Source organism: Caenorhabditis remanei, chromosome IV, assembly GCF_010183535.1.
Source record: "Caenorhabditis remanei strain PX506 chromosome IV, whole genome shotgun sequence".
Lineage (NCBI taxonomy): Eukaryota > Metazoa > Nematoda > Chromadorea > Rhabditida > Rhabditidae > Caenorhabditis > Caenorhabditis remanei.
Window position 1 is genome coordinate 11,386,801 of NC_071331.1, and position 17,366 is coordinate 11,404,166.

The 17,366-nt window shown below is 35.8% G+C and overlaps 3 protein-coding genes across 3 annotated transcripts; 2 read left to right on the forward strand and 1 right to left on the reverse strand.

Annotated features, from left to right (window-relative positions):
- Positions 1–28: 28 nt before the first annotated feature.
- On the forward strand, positions 29–2,255 carry GCK72_013302 (uncharacterized protein; the record flags this gene model as incomplete). The annotated part of the gene is made up of 4 exons (XM_003101239.2): positions 29–124; positions 173–238; positions 1,957–2,106; positions 2,154–2,255. The coding sequence occupies 4 exons, from the start codon at positions 29–31 to the stop codon at positions 2,253–2,255; spliced, it is 414 nt and encodes a 137-aa protein (XP_003101287.2).
- Positions 2,256–4,337: 2,082 nt separating this feature from the next.
- Positions 4,338–6,988, forward strand: GCK72_013303 (uncharacterized protein; the record flags this gene model as incomplete). The annotated part of the gene is made up of 6 exons (XM_053729784.1): positions 4,338–4,448; positions 6,090–6,176; positions 6,223–6,288; positions 6,405–6,569; positions 6,621–6,772; positions 6,817–6,988. 6 exons carry the CDS (start codon positions 4,338–4,340, stop codon positions 6,986–6,988), a joined length of 753 nt encoding a protein of 250 aa, XP_053584556.1.
- An 899-nt stretch (positions 6,989–7,887) lies between these two features.
- GCK72_013304 (uncharacterized protein) lies at positions 7,888–11,948 on the reverse strand (the record flags this gene model as incomplete). Its single annotated transcript, XM_003101214.2, has 8 exons — positions 7,888–8,076; positions 8,904–9,039; positions 9,771–9,942; positions 10,488–10,676; positions 10,839–10,969; positions 11,066–11,255; positions 11,471–11,658; positions 11,779–11,948. The coding sequence occupies 8 exons, from the start codon at positions 11,946–11,948 to the stop codon at positions 7,888–7,890; spliced, it is 1,365 nt and encodes a 454-aa protein (XP_003101262.2).
- Between the last annotated feature and the right edge of the window lie 5,418 nt (positions 11,949–17,366).

The following is a 17,366-nucleotide window of genomic DNA, read 5'->3' on the forward strand; positions in this document are numbered from 1 at the left end:
TTATGTAAAATCTGATGACAATATCTTGATGCCATTCGAAAGATTTCAATATGATTTGGAGAGATTCTTGCCAGTTGTGGAGCAGGAGGTGGAGTTCGCTGAGTTGTCGAGTTTGACTGATGATGTAGGTGATAATATGGGGAGTGAGAAACACATTGATTGATGTTTTCAGCAAGCTTACGAGCAGATCAAAACTTTCTTCCCGACGCTGCAATTGAGGATTCAACAGTTGAGAAATGTAAGGGAAATTGGATTTGGAAAAAAACTAATCGATTTGGGAGAGGAGTCGAATAGTTGAGAAGAAACTGATACAGGACAATAATTGAGGAATTATAGCACTGTCGGCTTATAACTGACTCCTTGTGAGACTCGATCTGCTGACTTCAGTATAGACTACGCCATACTATTTAGGCGAGATCTCGCTATAACCGAGGCAAGCAGTATTAGCACGGCACGCTTCTTACAACCGCGCTCTATCGAAACCAAAGAAAACTGTGTGCGAAATCGAGAGACACAGAGAAAAGTACATTTTTCAAGGGCATTTCGGTGGAGCACGGTTGGAAGAACTGTGATCAATTAATAATATGAAAAGTTAAGCGTTCCAACGATACACATATTACTATTGACATGTTCAAAACTTTTCATGAGAACTTTCGGAATCAGTGGACGTTAGAAAGAAGAAAATGGTAGTTAAATCAGCTGCTGTGCATTTGTTAAAAATGAGGAAAATGTCGCACCAATCAACAATTTTCCATAAGTATTATTTTCACAATTACTCGAAACATGAAAAAAATCATTTAACAAATGTTTTTGTCATTGTTGAAATTGAAACGGTCCGAGTAAGAAATTCATGCACCTGCATTTATAGGTTAAATTTTAAAGCCCGGAATGTTTTCACTATTGGATTTCCTGTATTGCACACAAATCTTACCAGAAATAATTAAGTGATCTGTTCCACTTCATTTTTATGAGGATTGATCACTTCATTTAAATTTTCACCCGATCTAACATTACTCAGGTATTTTTGGGCAAGGGTGGGGCAACGAAACTTTCAATTGGGCCATGTGGCCCGTGAATAGGGCACAGTGCCTACAAAAAGGGCCACATGGCCCAGTGGGCCACAGGTTGGGCGCAGGTTGGGCCACAGGTTGAGAGTTAGGAAATACTTGGTGGATGTGGGCACAGGTTGGGCGCTTGGTGAGGATGAATGGGCGCAGCCTGGGCACGGAGTGGGCACAAGTTGAGAAATCACGCTCTACTGCGCACTCTGATTTTTCGCCACGATTTTTCTTATTTATTTCGTTTCTTTTTCAAGTTTATCGTCCTTTTATATAATTCTACTTATTTCGCACAGAAAATGAAACAAATCTAAACTCGACTTAACAGGTAAGACAGTATTTTTTATTTGTTTTTGTTTACTTTTGGTGAAATTTCAGCTGAACAAAAAATGATTTCAACAACACAAGAATCATCACCAACTACGCTCTCCAGCTGCTCATTTTCTTCTATCTTTAATTTTTTGCATTTACTCTGAATTTTTTGTTGTAATTTGTATATTTGTAGTTTTCACGAAAAATTATTTCTTTTTCCTGTATCCCTATGTTCCATATTCTAGTTTGACCAATTTCAGCTTATATTATCCTATTACTTTCCATAATTATTGAAATAATTGTTTTGTGTTTGAATTTGACAAATAAATAGTAGAAAAGTACAAAAATGTGTAATCTTGTTAATTATTGTGATTAATGGGAAAGAAAAAAGGGAGCTGAATGCTGCGCGTTGAACCGAATTTCGGCACTTTGCCCACGAAATGGGCCATGTGGCCCAGAATATGGGCATGATGGCCCGCGTAGGGCGGGCCATACTGCCCGTTTGGTGGGCCACATGGCCCATTTCGTGGGCAAAGTGGCCCAAAAATACCTGAGTAATCAGAAACAGTATTTTTTTTATTTGCAGACCGGAATAATTGCCGACACGAACCGAATCAAGCACAAAGAGGGTGCAACTCAAATGTGTGGTCAGGGACATAACTTCGCCTATCTTTTAGTAGATCACAAGTTAAGAAATATCAATATAGTGCTCAACAGAAAGAGAATCTCTGCAGAGGTATGTCCTTTTTCTCCTCTTTTTCACCTACTATTCTTTCTTTTCAGAACAACTTGAAAATGCTAAGAGAAATCCGAGATGCTTTGATCAAGTGGGGACAATCATCGAAGTTCCCATGCCAGAGAGCTCATGCTTACAAGAAGGGATAGAAACTAGCTCTTTGAAACAGTTGGATAATAATTATTTTGTATACTTTTCTCAAGACGGTAAATAAAATTGGGTGATTGGGGAAAAACCGAATTCATGAATAAAATGAAACATAAATCTTAACGTTGTGACATTTGGATACATAAAAACGGAGACGATATACGAGAACTATTTTTTGATAGTTCATGCCTTTAGTCCCTAACAGCAGGAAGAAAAAGGGAAAAACACTCTTGAGATTTTTAAATTACTCAGCAACCAGATACTTTTCCCTGCCGGAAAGAAATTTTCGATGTGGAAATATTCTTTAAAAAACATAAAATGCTTATGAGGTGATAGAGGAAGATTGAACGGCAATTCAAACAATGGTTAGCTTGAAATGTTTTCACTGTTACAGTATTTTCTTAGAATTTGTTTCTTTATAACTCAAGTGATGCGCTGCACAACTTCATTTCCGCACTGAGCACCTAAGAATTGGGTTCGTCTTAATTATGACGTGGTCCGTTACAAAATCCGCAAAATGACCACAGCTTAAACTAAGAATTCCATTTGCAGTTTTAAAAAAGTTATTTTTTAAACTTAAGGTGTTACAAAATGCACAAACTGTTGTTCTACACTTACAATTCATTTTTTTGAAGACCATGAAACATGCTTTCTTTCAAACTCACATTCCAAAAAGTTTCAGTTTCATCTTTGCCATTTGCCTTTAGCTATTCTTCATTTCGTTAGTATCTGTTGTTCGTAGCCCAGGTGTCCCACATTTTGATGCATAAAAACGGACACGATAATCGGGAACTATGCTTCTAACAGCAGGAAGAAAAGGGAAAACCACACTTGAGATCGTTTAATAACTCAGAAACAAGCTAATTTTCCATGAAACCATGGTAGTCGAAGTATTCTTGACTAAACATAAAATTCTAATGAGGTGAACATTGAACGGCAATTCGAACAATGAAACCCAATTGGTGGCTTGAAATATTTTCACTGTTACAGTATGTTTTCAACATTTGTTACTTTATAACTCAAGTGATGAAAGGCATAACTTCATTTCAGTACTGAGCAACAAATAGTTTTGTTCGTCTAAATTATGACGTGGTCAAAGCGGGTAAAAATGATCTTTATTTAAACTATGTATGCCATTGGTAGCTTAAAAAATTTATTGTGAATGTTAATTGACTGTTGTTCTACTCTTACAATTCATTTTTTGAAGAACATGAAACAGGATTTTTCTAAAACTGAAATTTCAAAAAAGTTCAGTTTCATCTTCGCCATTTGCTTCTAGCTATTCTTCTTTTCGTTAGTATTTCTTGTGAAGTGAAATAGCATGGCCTAGCCTAGTGAACGTCCACCTTGAGGTCACACGTTTTGAAGAGCATGGAACAGGCTTTCTTTCAAACTCAAATTTCAAAAAAGTTCAGTTTCATCTTTGTCTTTTCCCTCTAGCTATTCTTCATTTCGTTACTATTTCTTTCTTCATAAACCCAGGTGTTATCCCATAAACACTCTCGACTGATTACTTTTCTCCTTCTCTTCCTTTGTTTCACACTCCTCTTTCTCTTCTTCCTCCCCCTCATCTCGACCTGCTCATTACTAATTTTCCGTTTTCGATTGAGCAGCCGAGTACGGCAGCAGAAACGAGAGAGCACGGGGAGCCAAAGAGACGCAGAGTGCTCGTTTCCATGACAATGTCTCTCGTTTTCTCGTGATTCTTCTCTCACTCGTCCGCCCGTTTCATATTGCTTCTCCTCTTTTTCCAATATCTCATTTATTTCTTTTGATGACTATACCAATTGTTGTTGAGGAGTTTGGTTTAGAATGGCACATCATATTCTTAAAATTTTTCTGTTTCTCACTATCAATTTGAAAATTAAAAATTATTTTGAGAAAAATTTTTCAGAAATCCTAAAAAAAACATTCCAGAACTTCGAATTTCAGACTACATCAAAATTGGATTGTCCACTGCAATTGTCCATTTTAACAAAAACTACGAAACTGCAAATTTTTCTTTTTCTGATACTTACGATAACATTCTACTCCGGTTTCACTACCTAATCACCAATTCCCTATTCCAGCAAACATCTTCAAAAATGGCCACAATGGGTGAGGACGATGCTCCAGAACTGCCGAAGAAGTCGCCGGTTCCCGGACAAATAGACGATTCGGATGGGGAGGATGATATCGAGGATAAGGTTATCAAGGTTAGTAGTCGTATGGAAAGAAAACGGAGTGAGCTGAAATTTTCCTGTTTCCAAGTGCCCTTATGATACGTATCTATAGTTTTTGAATTATTGAATTCTGCCGAATCTTTGGTATCCTTACTGCTCCGAACATTCTCAATAAACAAAAAGTTTTGTTTCCAATGTTTTCTTGTTGATTAAAATTGAAATCACTCATCCGTCTTTTCCAAATTCTCCACTCTTCTAAACCACCGAAAAAACACCTGCACTATTAACGGATCAATTTACGCTTCGCTAATGACATGTTTCCCAAAAACCGCAGATGAAAACTGAAAACCTTGCAGAATACGTCGCGTGGATTTACGGCTTCTTCATGAGCTTTCAGTGACGGAGTACTGATAGAAGTCTTTTACGTTGAAATTGACGAGACGAAAGTGCGACTGTGATAACTTTATAGACTTATCGGATGCTTGAAACTTTAAATTTTTTGATTTTGACGAGTCGGACTGAGAAAAGTAACTTGAGCTGCCAAGTGGATAAGAAATGTTTTATCCTAAATTTTTAGTATGAAGCTGGAAATGAAATCAATGAAGTTCTAAAATCTTCATCACAAAAATTCTACTGTTACAGTATACTTCCAAGAACATTTGGGTAACCAAGTAACCTTACTATGCCTACGTTTAAGGGTTGTGAATAAATAATAAATCATAATAATAATTATACAAAATAATGCTCTTTTTCTTGAAATCAATTTCTGATTTAATTAAATGGAAGAAAAGTAGAGAAACAGGATGGCATTTAGATCATTGCAGTAATAAAGGGAATTAAAGATTCTGATTACTGGTTTCTGAGATATATCTAAAAATGCTGTTTCATTCAGGTATCATCTTTGAATAGCTGAGACTCAAGTAATGTATTTTTAAAACACGGTTCATTTGCACCTCAAATTTTTCATTGTACGAAAACTACAAAAACCACGTGTAATCTATTATCGGAGGCTTGCAACTTCTATTTTTTAATTTTTTTTATAATGAGACTTTTGATGCGTTTAAGAAAAGTAACTTGAGCTGCCAAATGAATTAGAAACGTTGTATCCCAATCATTAGTAAGAACCTAATCTCTAAAATCTTCATCACAAAAATTCTACTGTTACAGTATACTCTCAAGAACATTTGGGTAACCAAGTAACCCTACTATGCCTACGTTACAAGGTTGTGAATAAATAATAATTCATAACATTGCTCTCTTTATTTTTTGAAATATTTTAGAAAAGTAGAAACCGTTTCTAAGAAACGCAATCAAGTTATGAGAAGCAGTAGGGTAGATCACTGCAGTAATAAAGGCAAATTACTGAAACTCTAAAATGTTCATCACAAAAATTCTACTGTTACAGTATACTTTCAACAAGATTCGGTTCACCCTGCTACCAATCTTTTTGTTGAAATCTTTTTTCCAATACAAAAAATACTTATTCAATTAATTGGAAGAAAAGTAGAAACGCAAAAAAGTGGTAGATCATTTTAGTAATAGAGGAAATTAAAGATTCTGATAACTGATTTCGGGGATAAATCTGAAAATGCTGTTTCAACTCTCGCGTTTGAGTAGCTGAGACTCATTTTTATTGATCGAAATCTATAAAAATCAGGTGTTATCAATTTCCAGATCGTCGTCGTCGGTGATGGTGCTAGTGGAAAGACGTCAATCTGCCAGAGATTCGCCAAAGAATCATTCGATAAATCTTATCATCAGGTGAATATCATTAAATGTCACACAAACTAATTGTATAATGCTATAGACACTCGGTTTGGACTTTTTCTCTCGTCGAATCATGCTTCCACAAGAAATGCAGGTGTTAGTTCAGGTGAGAATTGAGCGTCACAAAAACGTGAAACTGAAAATTGAAAAATACTGTTTCTAATCAGGGATTTCTGAAACATGATAAGTGGGAAAATAGTTATTAAATATATTTTCACGCAGGTCTGGGACATCGGAGGTCAAAGTATTGCTGGAGAAATGATTGACAAGTACCTCACCGGAGCCAATATCGTATTCTTCGTCTATGACGTCACCAACTCGAAATCATTCGAAAACGTTGGCGACTGGCTTTCCGTGGTCAAGAAAAATCTGAAAGGAAGTGAAAATGTTTGTTCTTTTAATCACTAGATGACAAAAATAATGATAGAATATTTGCAGGACGTGAAACTGGTTCTAATGGGAAACAAAACGGATTTGGAGGAGAGACGAGTGGTTCCAGTCGACTCTCACAGAAACTTCTCGAATAGTAACAACATGATGCCAACCTACGTTTCAGCGAAAACTGGTGATACTGTCTACATGATATTCAGGTATTCTGAAACAACGAGAAACTGAAAACAACTTTTGTTTTAAGACAAGCAGTGGCGGACTGTCTGAAAATCGGATTGTCGAGGGCGGAAATCGAATCGGATATCGATATTGTGCAGGGATCGGTTATTGAGGCAACGAAGGTTGGTGGGAAGGTGGCAGTAGGAGATACTAGAAAAGTGCACTTTGTTGAGGATGTGGGTTTTATGTACATTTGAGCGCATTTGTTAAGATATTATTGCAAGGCAACATTCTCGCAGTTTATCAAAGAGTAGGCCAAAAATGAAGCTAAAATATTTAACTGAAACCGAAAAAATTAGAAAAAATTGTATGCTTCAGATATCTCATAAAAACAAGTGTCCCTGAGCACTTTACTGCTATGGATGTGAATACGGAATAAAAATTCAAAAGCTTCTACACTCTGTAGATGTACCGCTAAAAGTGCCTTTCATGAGGGCTCATTTTGAAAAAGATGGGTAAATCCAAGAGAAGAACTTCTCTATTAGCTCGACACAGTGCTTTGCACTGTGCTCCACCGAAATGTCCTTGAGAAATGTCTATTTTTCTCTGATTGTGAGCCTCTCTGTTTCTCACACAATTTTGATCGGTTTTGGATTAGCGCGGTTGCAAAAAGCTTACTGTGTTAATACAATGAGACAATTTTGAAGCATGCAGTTCACCCATGTTAAGCGTTTGATGTGTCTTGGCAACTTCTTATACAATTCTTTCAGCCTTTTTCTGAGCCCATTTTAAAATTAAACTATTTAACTGAAACAGAAGAAAAACGTATAATTTTACTCTTTATTTTCAGAAAGACACAACGCAAGTCCAACGATCGGATCAAAGTCGGAACACTTCCGTCTGCTCCATTTCTTAATTTCTCTTCTTTTTCCCCCCTACCATTCTCTCTGTCCTTATTCATATTTGTCCCCTTTCTCTGTTCTAAAATGCCAATTAAGACTTTCTTTCAAAAAGTTTTATGGTTTATTTTTTATTCTTCCGTGAAGTTTGTGTGATTAGCAGAAACCCGAGAAACATACAAAAGAGAGAAGAGAAAACATATAAATTCAAGAGAAAAGAGATCTGAGAATCTTTAGTTTGAAGCATCTGAATACAATCAGATCTTGTCAGCAAGTTGGGCTTGAGATGGATGGGCGACTGAATGTTTCTGACGGTCAGCCGTGGTTCGACGGGCGACAATCACGAATCCAGTGGTACCAATGAAGAGGAATACGGTGAGGACGCACAGCCAGATGTAGATTGTCATGTATGGAGTGAGGAGAAGGACGATCACAGATGAACCACTCTGAAAATAAATTATTAAGGATGGATGGGAGGGAATTTTACTTTTTGAGTAGATAAAGTTGTTTGAACAGGAATATGTTACAATTCTCTCTGCTAATATTCTGCTAATACTATCTCTGCTAATATTTTTTAGCAACGTCTGCTTGTTGAAACGGTAAATTTTCAAACTGTACTCATTATAGTTTCCCATGAACTTCACGGTTAACTAGCTTTGATGATTCTGAACTTTTATTCAGTATCAATTTCTTTCAATGACAGATTATTCCTGTTTCAAACAAAACTTAAAAATTTAACGATCTTCATGATATTGTTTTAATTTTGCCTCTATTCATTAAAATTGTACGGTTGGCACCGTGTGCTCTTCTAAAACATTTCTTTAAAGTCACTTGAGTTTCTAGACTCACTCCGTATGTCACTGTGTGCCGCGTTTGACCTCCGGGCGCGCGCGCATTTCTCGCAGCTATATTGTCAATTTCGCTTTCAAAATGGAGAATTTCGGCACTCTTGGGCGCTGGCGGAGGCACGTTAGGTGCTCCGTTATTCTCGTTAGTGATTTTACCTTATTTCTTGGGTTTTTAGACCATTTTTATAGTTTTCTTGTGATTTTAGTGCATTTTAGCCAGTTGGGCTCAAAAAGTTGCGTTTTGGGTGTTTCTTGCGCGTTTCAGATTGAATTTATATCAAAACTTGGTTTTGATATAAATTGTATTGAGTTCTCGCGTGAATCCGTCGTTTTCTCTTGCTTGTGTGTGTTTTCTCATAGTTTTAGCTAATAAGTTTTGCAAGTTCGCTCGTGAATTTGTATTTCTTATTTACTAAATCACCAACCTGATACAACTTTGACAATGAGAAGACCTGCATGCGACAGTCTGGAACAGCAACTTGACAAATGACGGCACGCGCCATTGTGACACAGAAATCAGAGAATCCGATGAGAAAACCGATGATGAATACGAGAAGGCGACTGAAAAACGTGAGAGGATTGGAGAGTTGTGGGGAGTTTGGTAAGAGAAAAAGAAGATTTCTGTTTCTGGATCTTGTTTTCTTGCTTTGAAATGTTTATGCCAATGCTAAGATAGTAAATGAGACATTCCAGAGCCAATTTAAGCTATTTTATGTAGATAAGTTCCAGAACTAACCACGCTCATATTGATCATCGCAAATATTTTTTTGACGAACTTTTCAAACTTATTTGAAAAAAGCATCATCATAACCAGAACTGAAAAGACAAATACCACCGTACTAAAAAACCCTGATGAAACCGAAAAAGGTTTCAATAAGTTACAGTTTCAAAAAGTTGAGAAAACAATAATTGATTTTTCGACTAGATGCTTTGGTCCATTATTTTTTGTGGTAACTTTCTTTTAAAATACAATGTTTCCTATTCAATATTTCTTAAAATTTTTCTTTGTTAAATACTAATGACAGAAAATCTTCTAACAACTACTCTGTTATCATATTAACCCAAAATCATCCCAAATTTTTCATCACCCCTTCATAGTACTACAGACTCCACCACAATTCCATAGTACAAGCATGTGATCTACACGATATCTTTGTCTTTTTTCCATCCTTTTTTCTTATCAAAACGACGCCAGAATACTGATAAAATATCGCCGTGAAATCACAATTCACGTCAGTTCAAATTACGATTATCCATGGTCATCAATCGAATTAGAACACGAAGAAACATACCTTGGAGTCAAAAAAAGTGGTGCAGAATTGGTTGGACCAAAGGTTGCAAGATTTGGAATTGAGAGAACAGCCAAGATGATAATGATGGAGTAGGAGAGGAAGTTGGTAGCAGCAATCACATAGAGACCATAGTCACCGGCACGTTTCAGAAGGGGGCGGAGGAATATTCCACCTGGAAAATTAGTAAATATATAATTGAACACTTAAATGAAAACTATCAATATCATCCATTTCTCTGGATTTTTTCATGAATTATTTGAAACTGAAATTTTTTTCGTGCTCCAACAGCTTTGACAAGGGTAAGCCTCTGTTTTGAATCAATTCAAACTATTTTTTATCATATCAAAACAAAAACTCACCTTAAATGTTTTGTTTGAAACTGTTCCAAACCATGATTAATGTGATAAGTCGACTAATCGAGATTGATAAGAGAAACATTCAATTTCAATTTCAAGAGTACCCGATGTCTTTCATCTTTTTTTCTTGCCGCACAGAACAAAAAACGAATTGAAAACATGTGGAATTCATGTGTATTCGGTTAAGAGTTCAAGGAAACACAAATAGGGGGTACGGTTTCAAATTTCAGTTCTGGAGATTTTTTTTTCTAAATCTGCGTAGTCCGCGAAAACTAGGAAACTTGGAAATTTCCCTGTTTCCAAAACTTAATTTTTGAACAGAAATCTGTTTCTTTTTAATCTTTCCATATGTTACACTCACCAATAGCCTCGGCGATTCCCATAGAAACTGAATAGATTCCAATAATATAAATATCAGTTTTGAATGCATATGTGAAAGAGAGTGTTGTTGGGTAAACAGTCATCAGAAATGATACTGCGAATCCTTGGAAGAAGAAGAATGGCATCAGAATCAACAGATTCTTCGATTGGAATGCTTTGAGAAATTGTTCTGAAAAAGGGAAATGGCTTTCAAAATAAACATGTTTCAAAAACTATAAAATTTAAAAAGTTTTCAAATTTAAAAAATATCTGTTTCTCCCAGCTTTCAACTGTGTTGCAAAGTTAGTCAAATGATAAAGGAGGCAGAATGTTTAGATTCCCGAAAACTTACTAATTTGATTGGCAAGTGATGGGACCACAGTTGAAGACTTCGAAGCGATTGAATCATACTGTTTTGTAGGGAGGAAAGCGAAGACTACGACAGAAAACACATTCAGAATGAACATTGTTCCGTAGATGAATCTGAAAATAGAGTATGTTTCAGACTCAACATTTCTATAGATTTGAACGAATTCGGTGTTTCTTCTTACAAAAGATTACAATTATGCCTGAACCAACCTGATTTGCAAATCCGAGTACTCGATACCATTTCCACCTTCAGTATGAAGAAGAAAACACAAAACGATGAGTGCAATTCCTCCGAAAAACATGCTCGCATGTCCGACAGCTGTCTCAATTCCAGTGTTCGATTCGATTGTTCGACGAGAAGAGTGCTCTGATAGATACTGTCCTTCACCGTTGTTGTAGACTGAAATGAGGAATTGGAAGCACAGATTTTAGTTTTGTCGTTCAATATGAACTGTTGAAACCGGAAAGTTTTTGACCTGGATACCCGACTCACAAACCTTAAAATCGAAAAACTAAAATCTTAAAAAACATGCTTCGTGTTTTTAGCGTATAGTTTAATCGCCATGCTCCTTATTATAGATGTTTCATATTTTAAAAAAAATTTCCCAGACTCACATGAATATCCGATACCCATGAGGGCTTGTGTCAGGTAGAAATAGTACTTGTTCAAATGGAAAAATCCAAGATAATAGACTGCAAAAAGTGCAGAAGCCAGTGTCAGGAACCATTTACTCGGAACGAAATGTTGAAGGGATGGGGTGACAAGGGTACAGAGGGCGAAGGCCGACAGGTGGAATGCCGCTCTGAAAATTAGAGAAATTGTATTGATCAACGGTCTCAAACAAAACATTAGTTCTTATACAAACCGATAGAAGCAGTTAATCAGTAATAGTATGTATTACCCGAATTTTAAATCCACTTACCCATAATAACCGGCGTACGCTGAGATAGTGTCTGGTGATTTCTCATGGATCGAGTGGATGACTGACTCTCCAATGAATTGTTGAAGGGAGTATCCAGTGTAGAGAAAGAGTGTTCCGATTCCGAGAAGGTATGTACAAAGTAGTTCATGACGTCTGGGGGTTAGTTCCATCCAAAACCTGTAAATATTGAATAATTCGAAGTGCGATAGTATACCTAACGATGAAAGCGATAGAGCTATATTTGAAATGTGGATACTGAAACAGAAAACTGATTTTTGAAAAAATCATGTAGGCTATATACGGTAAAAACAGCAACAAAGTTCTACCAAAGTTCCCGTTTCTCAAAAGTTACAGATATAACAGTGAGCTATTTTAAATGGTTCCTTTCGTAGAGTTTGTGGCCTACTTTTCTTGAGAATTCGCTTTTGGAATATGATTTTTAGACGTCTTTCTCGAAGATTGTAAGATTTTGAAAATATATGAAAATCACCGGAATTTGATCTAGTAATTTGATAGATTCTGACCAAAATCTCGTAGTATGGAAAGTTGTGTTCATCTACATACTGTAGTACTTAACAAAACAATCAGATACTTCACATCAACCTTTTGAAACTGTAAAATATACCCTACCAATCGAACTCAAGGAACAAACTGAAATCAGTAATCACTCCAATCGAAAACAGTAAAAAATACCTTTTCGGTTTGGCGGAATTCTCCTCAAGTACATAGGGAATATTCGATGATTCCATAGTAAACCCAGTCACTACTACACACACAATCTGACAATTCAGAATTCAGAATCAGATTGATAAAATAGGCGGTGGGAGGAGTGTACTTGACCCCAGAATACTCTCCGCCTTCCCCCTCGAAGGCCTTGAAACATTCGACGACAAAAAACAGAAAGATCGACGAAACGAGGGCTGCCGCTATGATATGAAAGATCGCACATCTCTGCAAGGGTTCATCTTTTTTTTCTTTTTGTGATTGATGATGATAAATTGTGTCTAGCAGTATACTGTAGAAGATTAGAACTAATTGGAAAGTTAGTGGTAAGGAAACCTCGAATATTATCAAAGTTAAACTTCGACCTCCATTCACCAATGAACATAACCAAGCAGGGGGTAAAAAGAACATGCTGGAACGGGGGTGACAAAAACGTCATTCCCGGTTTTTTCATAACTATTATCTTTGTCATTTTGTCCACTGATCTGTGGGTTCTCTAGACGGTACAAGGAGGAGTAAGTGATCAATAAAAATTGATCAGTGGAAAAAGATTCTGAATGAATATGGAATATAACAAACGCGGTTTCAGGGAGAATGTATGTTCTGAGATGGGGATGGCATTTCAATACCTATATTATCTCAATCGACTGAACTTCGCATCGACAATCAAAATGTTTTCTACTTTTCAGAGTTTGGATTTCTTATTATTGATGAATTTAGAATCTTTTTTAGAGTGATTAGCTCGGTACTGATCGACCTTATATATTCAAATGAAGATTGAGCTTTTAGAGTTTCTGTAATTCCGAATTCTTATCGAAGGCAAAAATAAAACAACATTTTCTGTTTCTACTCAGTTATAAGGGGGGGGATAGACTTCCATGCTTGGTTGGTTTTACAAAAATGACGGGTTTCTACGATAAGAATTTCAATTATACAATCATGTAGCGAGTAAGTTTTATGGTAAATTATTGTTTTAAGGTTTAGTTTTGTTTATAGAGAGAATCGGGTTACGGTAACAGTTCTAGAATATTTACGACTGTTGAGCTCCAAAAATCAAATACAACAATAGAAGGTGGACCTTAAAGGTCAGAAAAGTATAATATTACTCATAATAATCTATGAGCTTAACATAATTCTGAGAAATATATTTACAAGGTTATTTAAACTTGGAACTAACCCATACATACAATAAGTAATAATAAAACTCAATCTGAAATTTATATGTTCAGATTGTTTCAGTAAAATTTTGGTACTACTCTAGCTCGAAATATCGTTGAAAAGTCTTAGTCATCAAAAAATACAGCAGATCCATTGAAAAATCTTCAAACGTAACGGTATATCTAATTGAAATGAAACATGAGTCAATTGCATGCGTAATCTCAAGAAATCTCTCCTCTCTCTACCCCTCTTTCATCAGATTTCATTTCCGATGACATCAGATTATTAAACTTATTCTATTCGGTCAATCTATGAGAAAAAGGACAAAAGACAAAAAAGCGGTACACAATCTGCACTCTAAGATTGAATGTACCTAGAATGAGAGGGACCGTATGTGAGGGGGCGGAGTCACCTCTGTGTAGATGAGTGGTCCATTGTTTTGCTATTGGGGTCAATTATCTTATCGAGAAAGTTCTGCTATGACAAAGAACATATTCCTTGTTTTCCTGGACAAGTTGGGTACTTTCGGAGATAAGAGTTCATTTGGAATATTATATTCTCTGGGTGTTTGCTAATGAAGGACAATTGGGTGCATGGCTGATGGCAGGCGGTTGTCAGTTATTGTTGGTATGGATGCACAAGGACATATTTTTACTTTTTCAGTGCGATTTCAAGTTATTCGGAAACTTTTTATGGATAATTAGACAATCAGAAGGTATGCATATTATGCTTGAAGACAAAGACATCGACTTAAAATTATATAGAAATTTCAGAATCGTCCTCAATCCTTCGTACTGGAACGACTAGAACTTTAGAAACAATTCCCGTTTTTAATAATGCTCTTATTGAAACAACAGCCGCTTGATTATTGCCTCTTTTAACGTCATTTTCGAGACAGTCTATAACCTTTCTACGTTGATGAATATCTGCTTCAGATATTCATCACTGTTCTAATAATAATAACTACGCAGAACCCCTGTAAACAAACGCTCCATTTCGAAGATGCGACCTCAAGATTCTGAATTCTACGTATTACGTCTAGAGGAATCTAAAACTTTTCTGAATTATTAGACCAATTTTTGAATGGATCAAATATATTTTCTCCTATTTGCAGGTTCAAAGTTAATTGAAACAGGAATCCAAAGAAATGTTCTAGAAGTTTCATTGAATTCAGAATAGGTAAAGCTTTTTGTTCGGACTCAGTTTCAGATATTCCATGACTCCATAATCTTGGCCTAACAAAATAACTAGAATAGTGATGTTGCTAGCTACAAACATGGCTGAATGTTTTCTCAAAACACGATCTTCTTCGAAAGACTGAGAAATAGCTACACAACAATGGAGGTTTATAAGTATGTACATCCGATTCAAATCCTTCCATTTATGGAATAGTCGAAACAGTTGTAGATTGAAACACCAGAAAGGAAATGTTTAGAACATCTGCAACTGGAGAAATGGAACTTCTGAAACAGTTATCAACAAAACTTTAATGATTCTTGAATTCTGATATTAATTAGTTATGAATACGGTTTTAATAGTTTTGTAAAGTACTACATTTTTTGATGACGGATTCAACGATGACCGGATGATTATCAGATAACACAGCAAACAATAAAGAATAATTGCAAAAATACAAAATGTCTGAAACTGAAAATTTTTTCATCATAGTCCCGACAAAGTTCATAGAAATTAGTACGCAAGCAACAGTGAAAAATGAAGGAGGTCCGTAACTGGAAGCTTTGTCACGCTTCTATATAATAGGTGCCTTGAAACTGTTGATTTCCCTCTGAGCTCGTTATGATCAAAAACTAGAAAATTACAGTTTCAACTCATATTCAAAACTACAGTTCCAGATGTTGATGCTACTACTCCTCTACTAGATTCATTTCACACATCATTAATAATCGGTTCTCAATTTTAGACATACCTGTTAAAACTTGCCACCGTCATCTCGTCCTTCTAATGTCTTCCTTTACAAAAAAAAACGTCTGTATCCAACTGGGCAGGTCATTTTCCACTCTCTCCTCCCCTTTACTTTTCTTAATTTGACACCGTAATCCTAAACCATCCAATCAAGACACAAAAAGGAATCGGAACTTCATCAAAGAACAAGAAACAAAAAAACGTTCGTTGAGCCTTTAGAATTAGGTGTGGAAATAGGAACAAGTGATAATTAGTGTACTGTAATTATACACTTTTGCTTGGGTCACTCTATTGTTTTATTGTGTTTACAATGGGCAGACACTTTGCTGCTAGACACTTGTCTTATTGCAAATCGAACACTTTTTGCAATTCTCCTTCTCCGATGATCGTGCCGAATTTCGTCGGTGTCAGATCAACAGAAGTTGATAAAAACTGATAAAAAGTGATAAGGAATTCGCTGTCATCGTGAATTTGCATCAAACTGTCTGATTCTCTCAATTTGTAATGCTCTTTTGTCAAGGAGTGGAACGATCTCGATGGACACGAATCTTCTGACGATTCGAGAAGGTACCGAACAGACGATTCGAGTATTCTCTTGGAAAGGAGAGAACGTTCATGATATTGGATTGGATCATGTGCTTGGCAGGTGTCTTTCGGTTCTCTATGTGCCATTTTGTAGATTACTTGGGGAAATTGATTGGGAGGGGAACGTTTTGAAGTTAGCAAATGATCAAATTAGAAAAATGTTCAGTTTTGCAAGTTAGAATAGGGTTCCAACAGTCGAATGGTTTTTCAAATCAGAAAACTGGGAAAGTTGGTTCCCCGAAACAGAAAAACTGAATGAAAGACAGATCTGATCAGGAGCATATTTTTCTTTCATAGAAAGCTGCTGGAAATATATGGAAAGTAATTTATCACTATAATCCTGATTTAATTGTGAAGTTTTTCAGTTATGTTTGAAACTTGATTTCTGAAATCGATTTATATTTATTAATAGTCAATTAGCGCAACAGGGTAGTCACAACTGCTCTTCAACAAAATCATTCAGAAAAACTCACTCTTCTCTGTCTCTCTCCATTTTCCACGTTAAATTTTTCAGCTTCAGTAGGATACGGTTCTATAATACAATCCTTGTTTTTTTTAAATTGAATATCGATATTGGTTTTTTTAATATAAAAACGAATGCCAACAATATATCTCAGATTCTGAACTCTACTTATCTATAACGAACTTTCGAACTTTTAGTTAACTTGAGATTGTTTCGAAAGAACTTTTGTTTTATATAACTCTACTCCTCGTTAACTGAAATTTATTTTGAAAGCATAACTAATTAACAGCACGATTCAGACGAACTAACTCCACACAATTCACAACAATGCAGAGTACTAAAAGCAAATTAAGTTGATCTTTTGATATACCTTTCATTAAAAAATGGGATTTTTTCCGCCATTTTCAACTTGGTTTGTTTTATATTAGATGCGTAAGTCAATTGATAATCGATTTCACAGATATGAAAGTAAACTTGGAGAAACAGAAAAAAATTTTAAAAGGTGGGAATATTCTGGCACTACAATAATCGTGAATACCGAGTAAAGTGTTGTTATAGAAACCGAAGATTGAAAATTTGTTGTGGGAATATACATAGCAGTTTTCATTGTGTCATTAAGAAAAGAGAGTATGTCTATTGAGACGAAAAGTATAAAATGAAAATTGAATCTTTTATGCTTCTTAAGACCATTGCACACATTGCTTTTCAGTTTTATAATATTTAATTTGATTTTTTG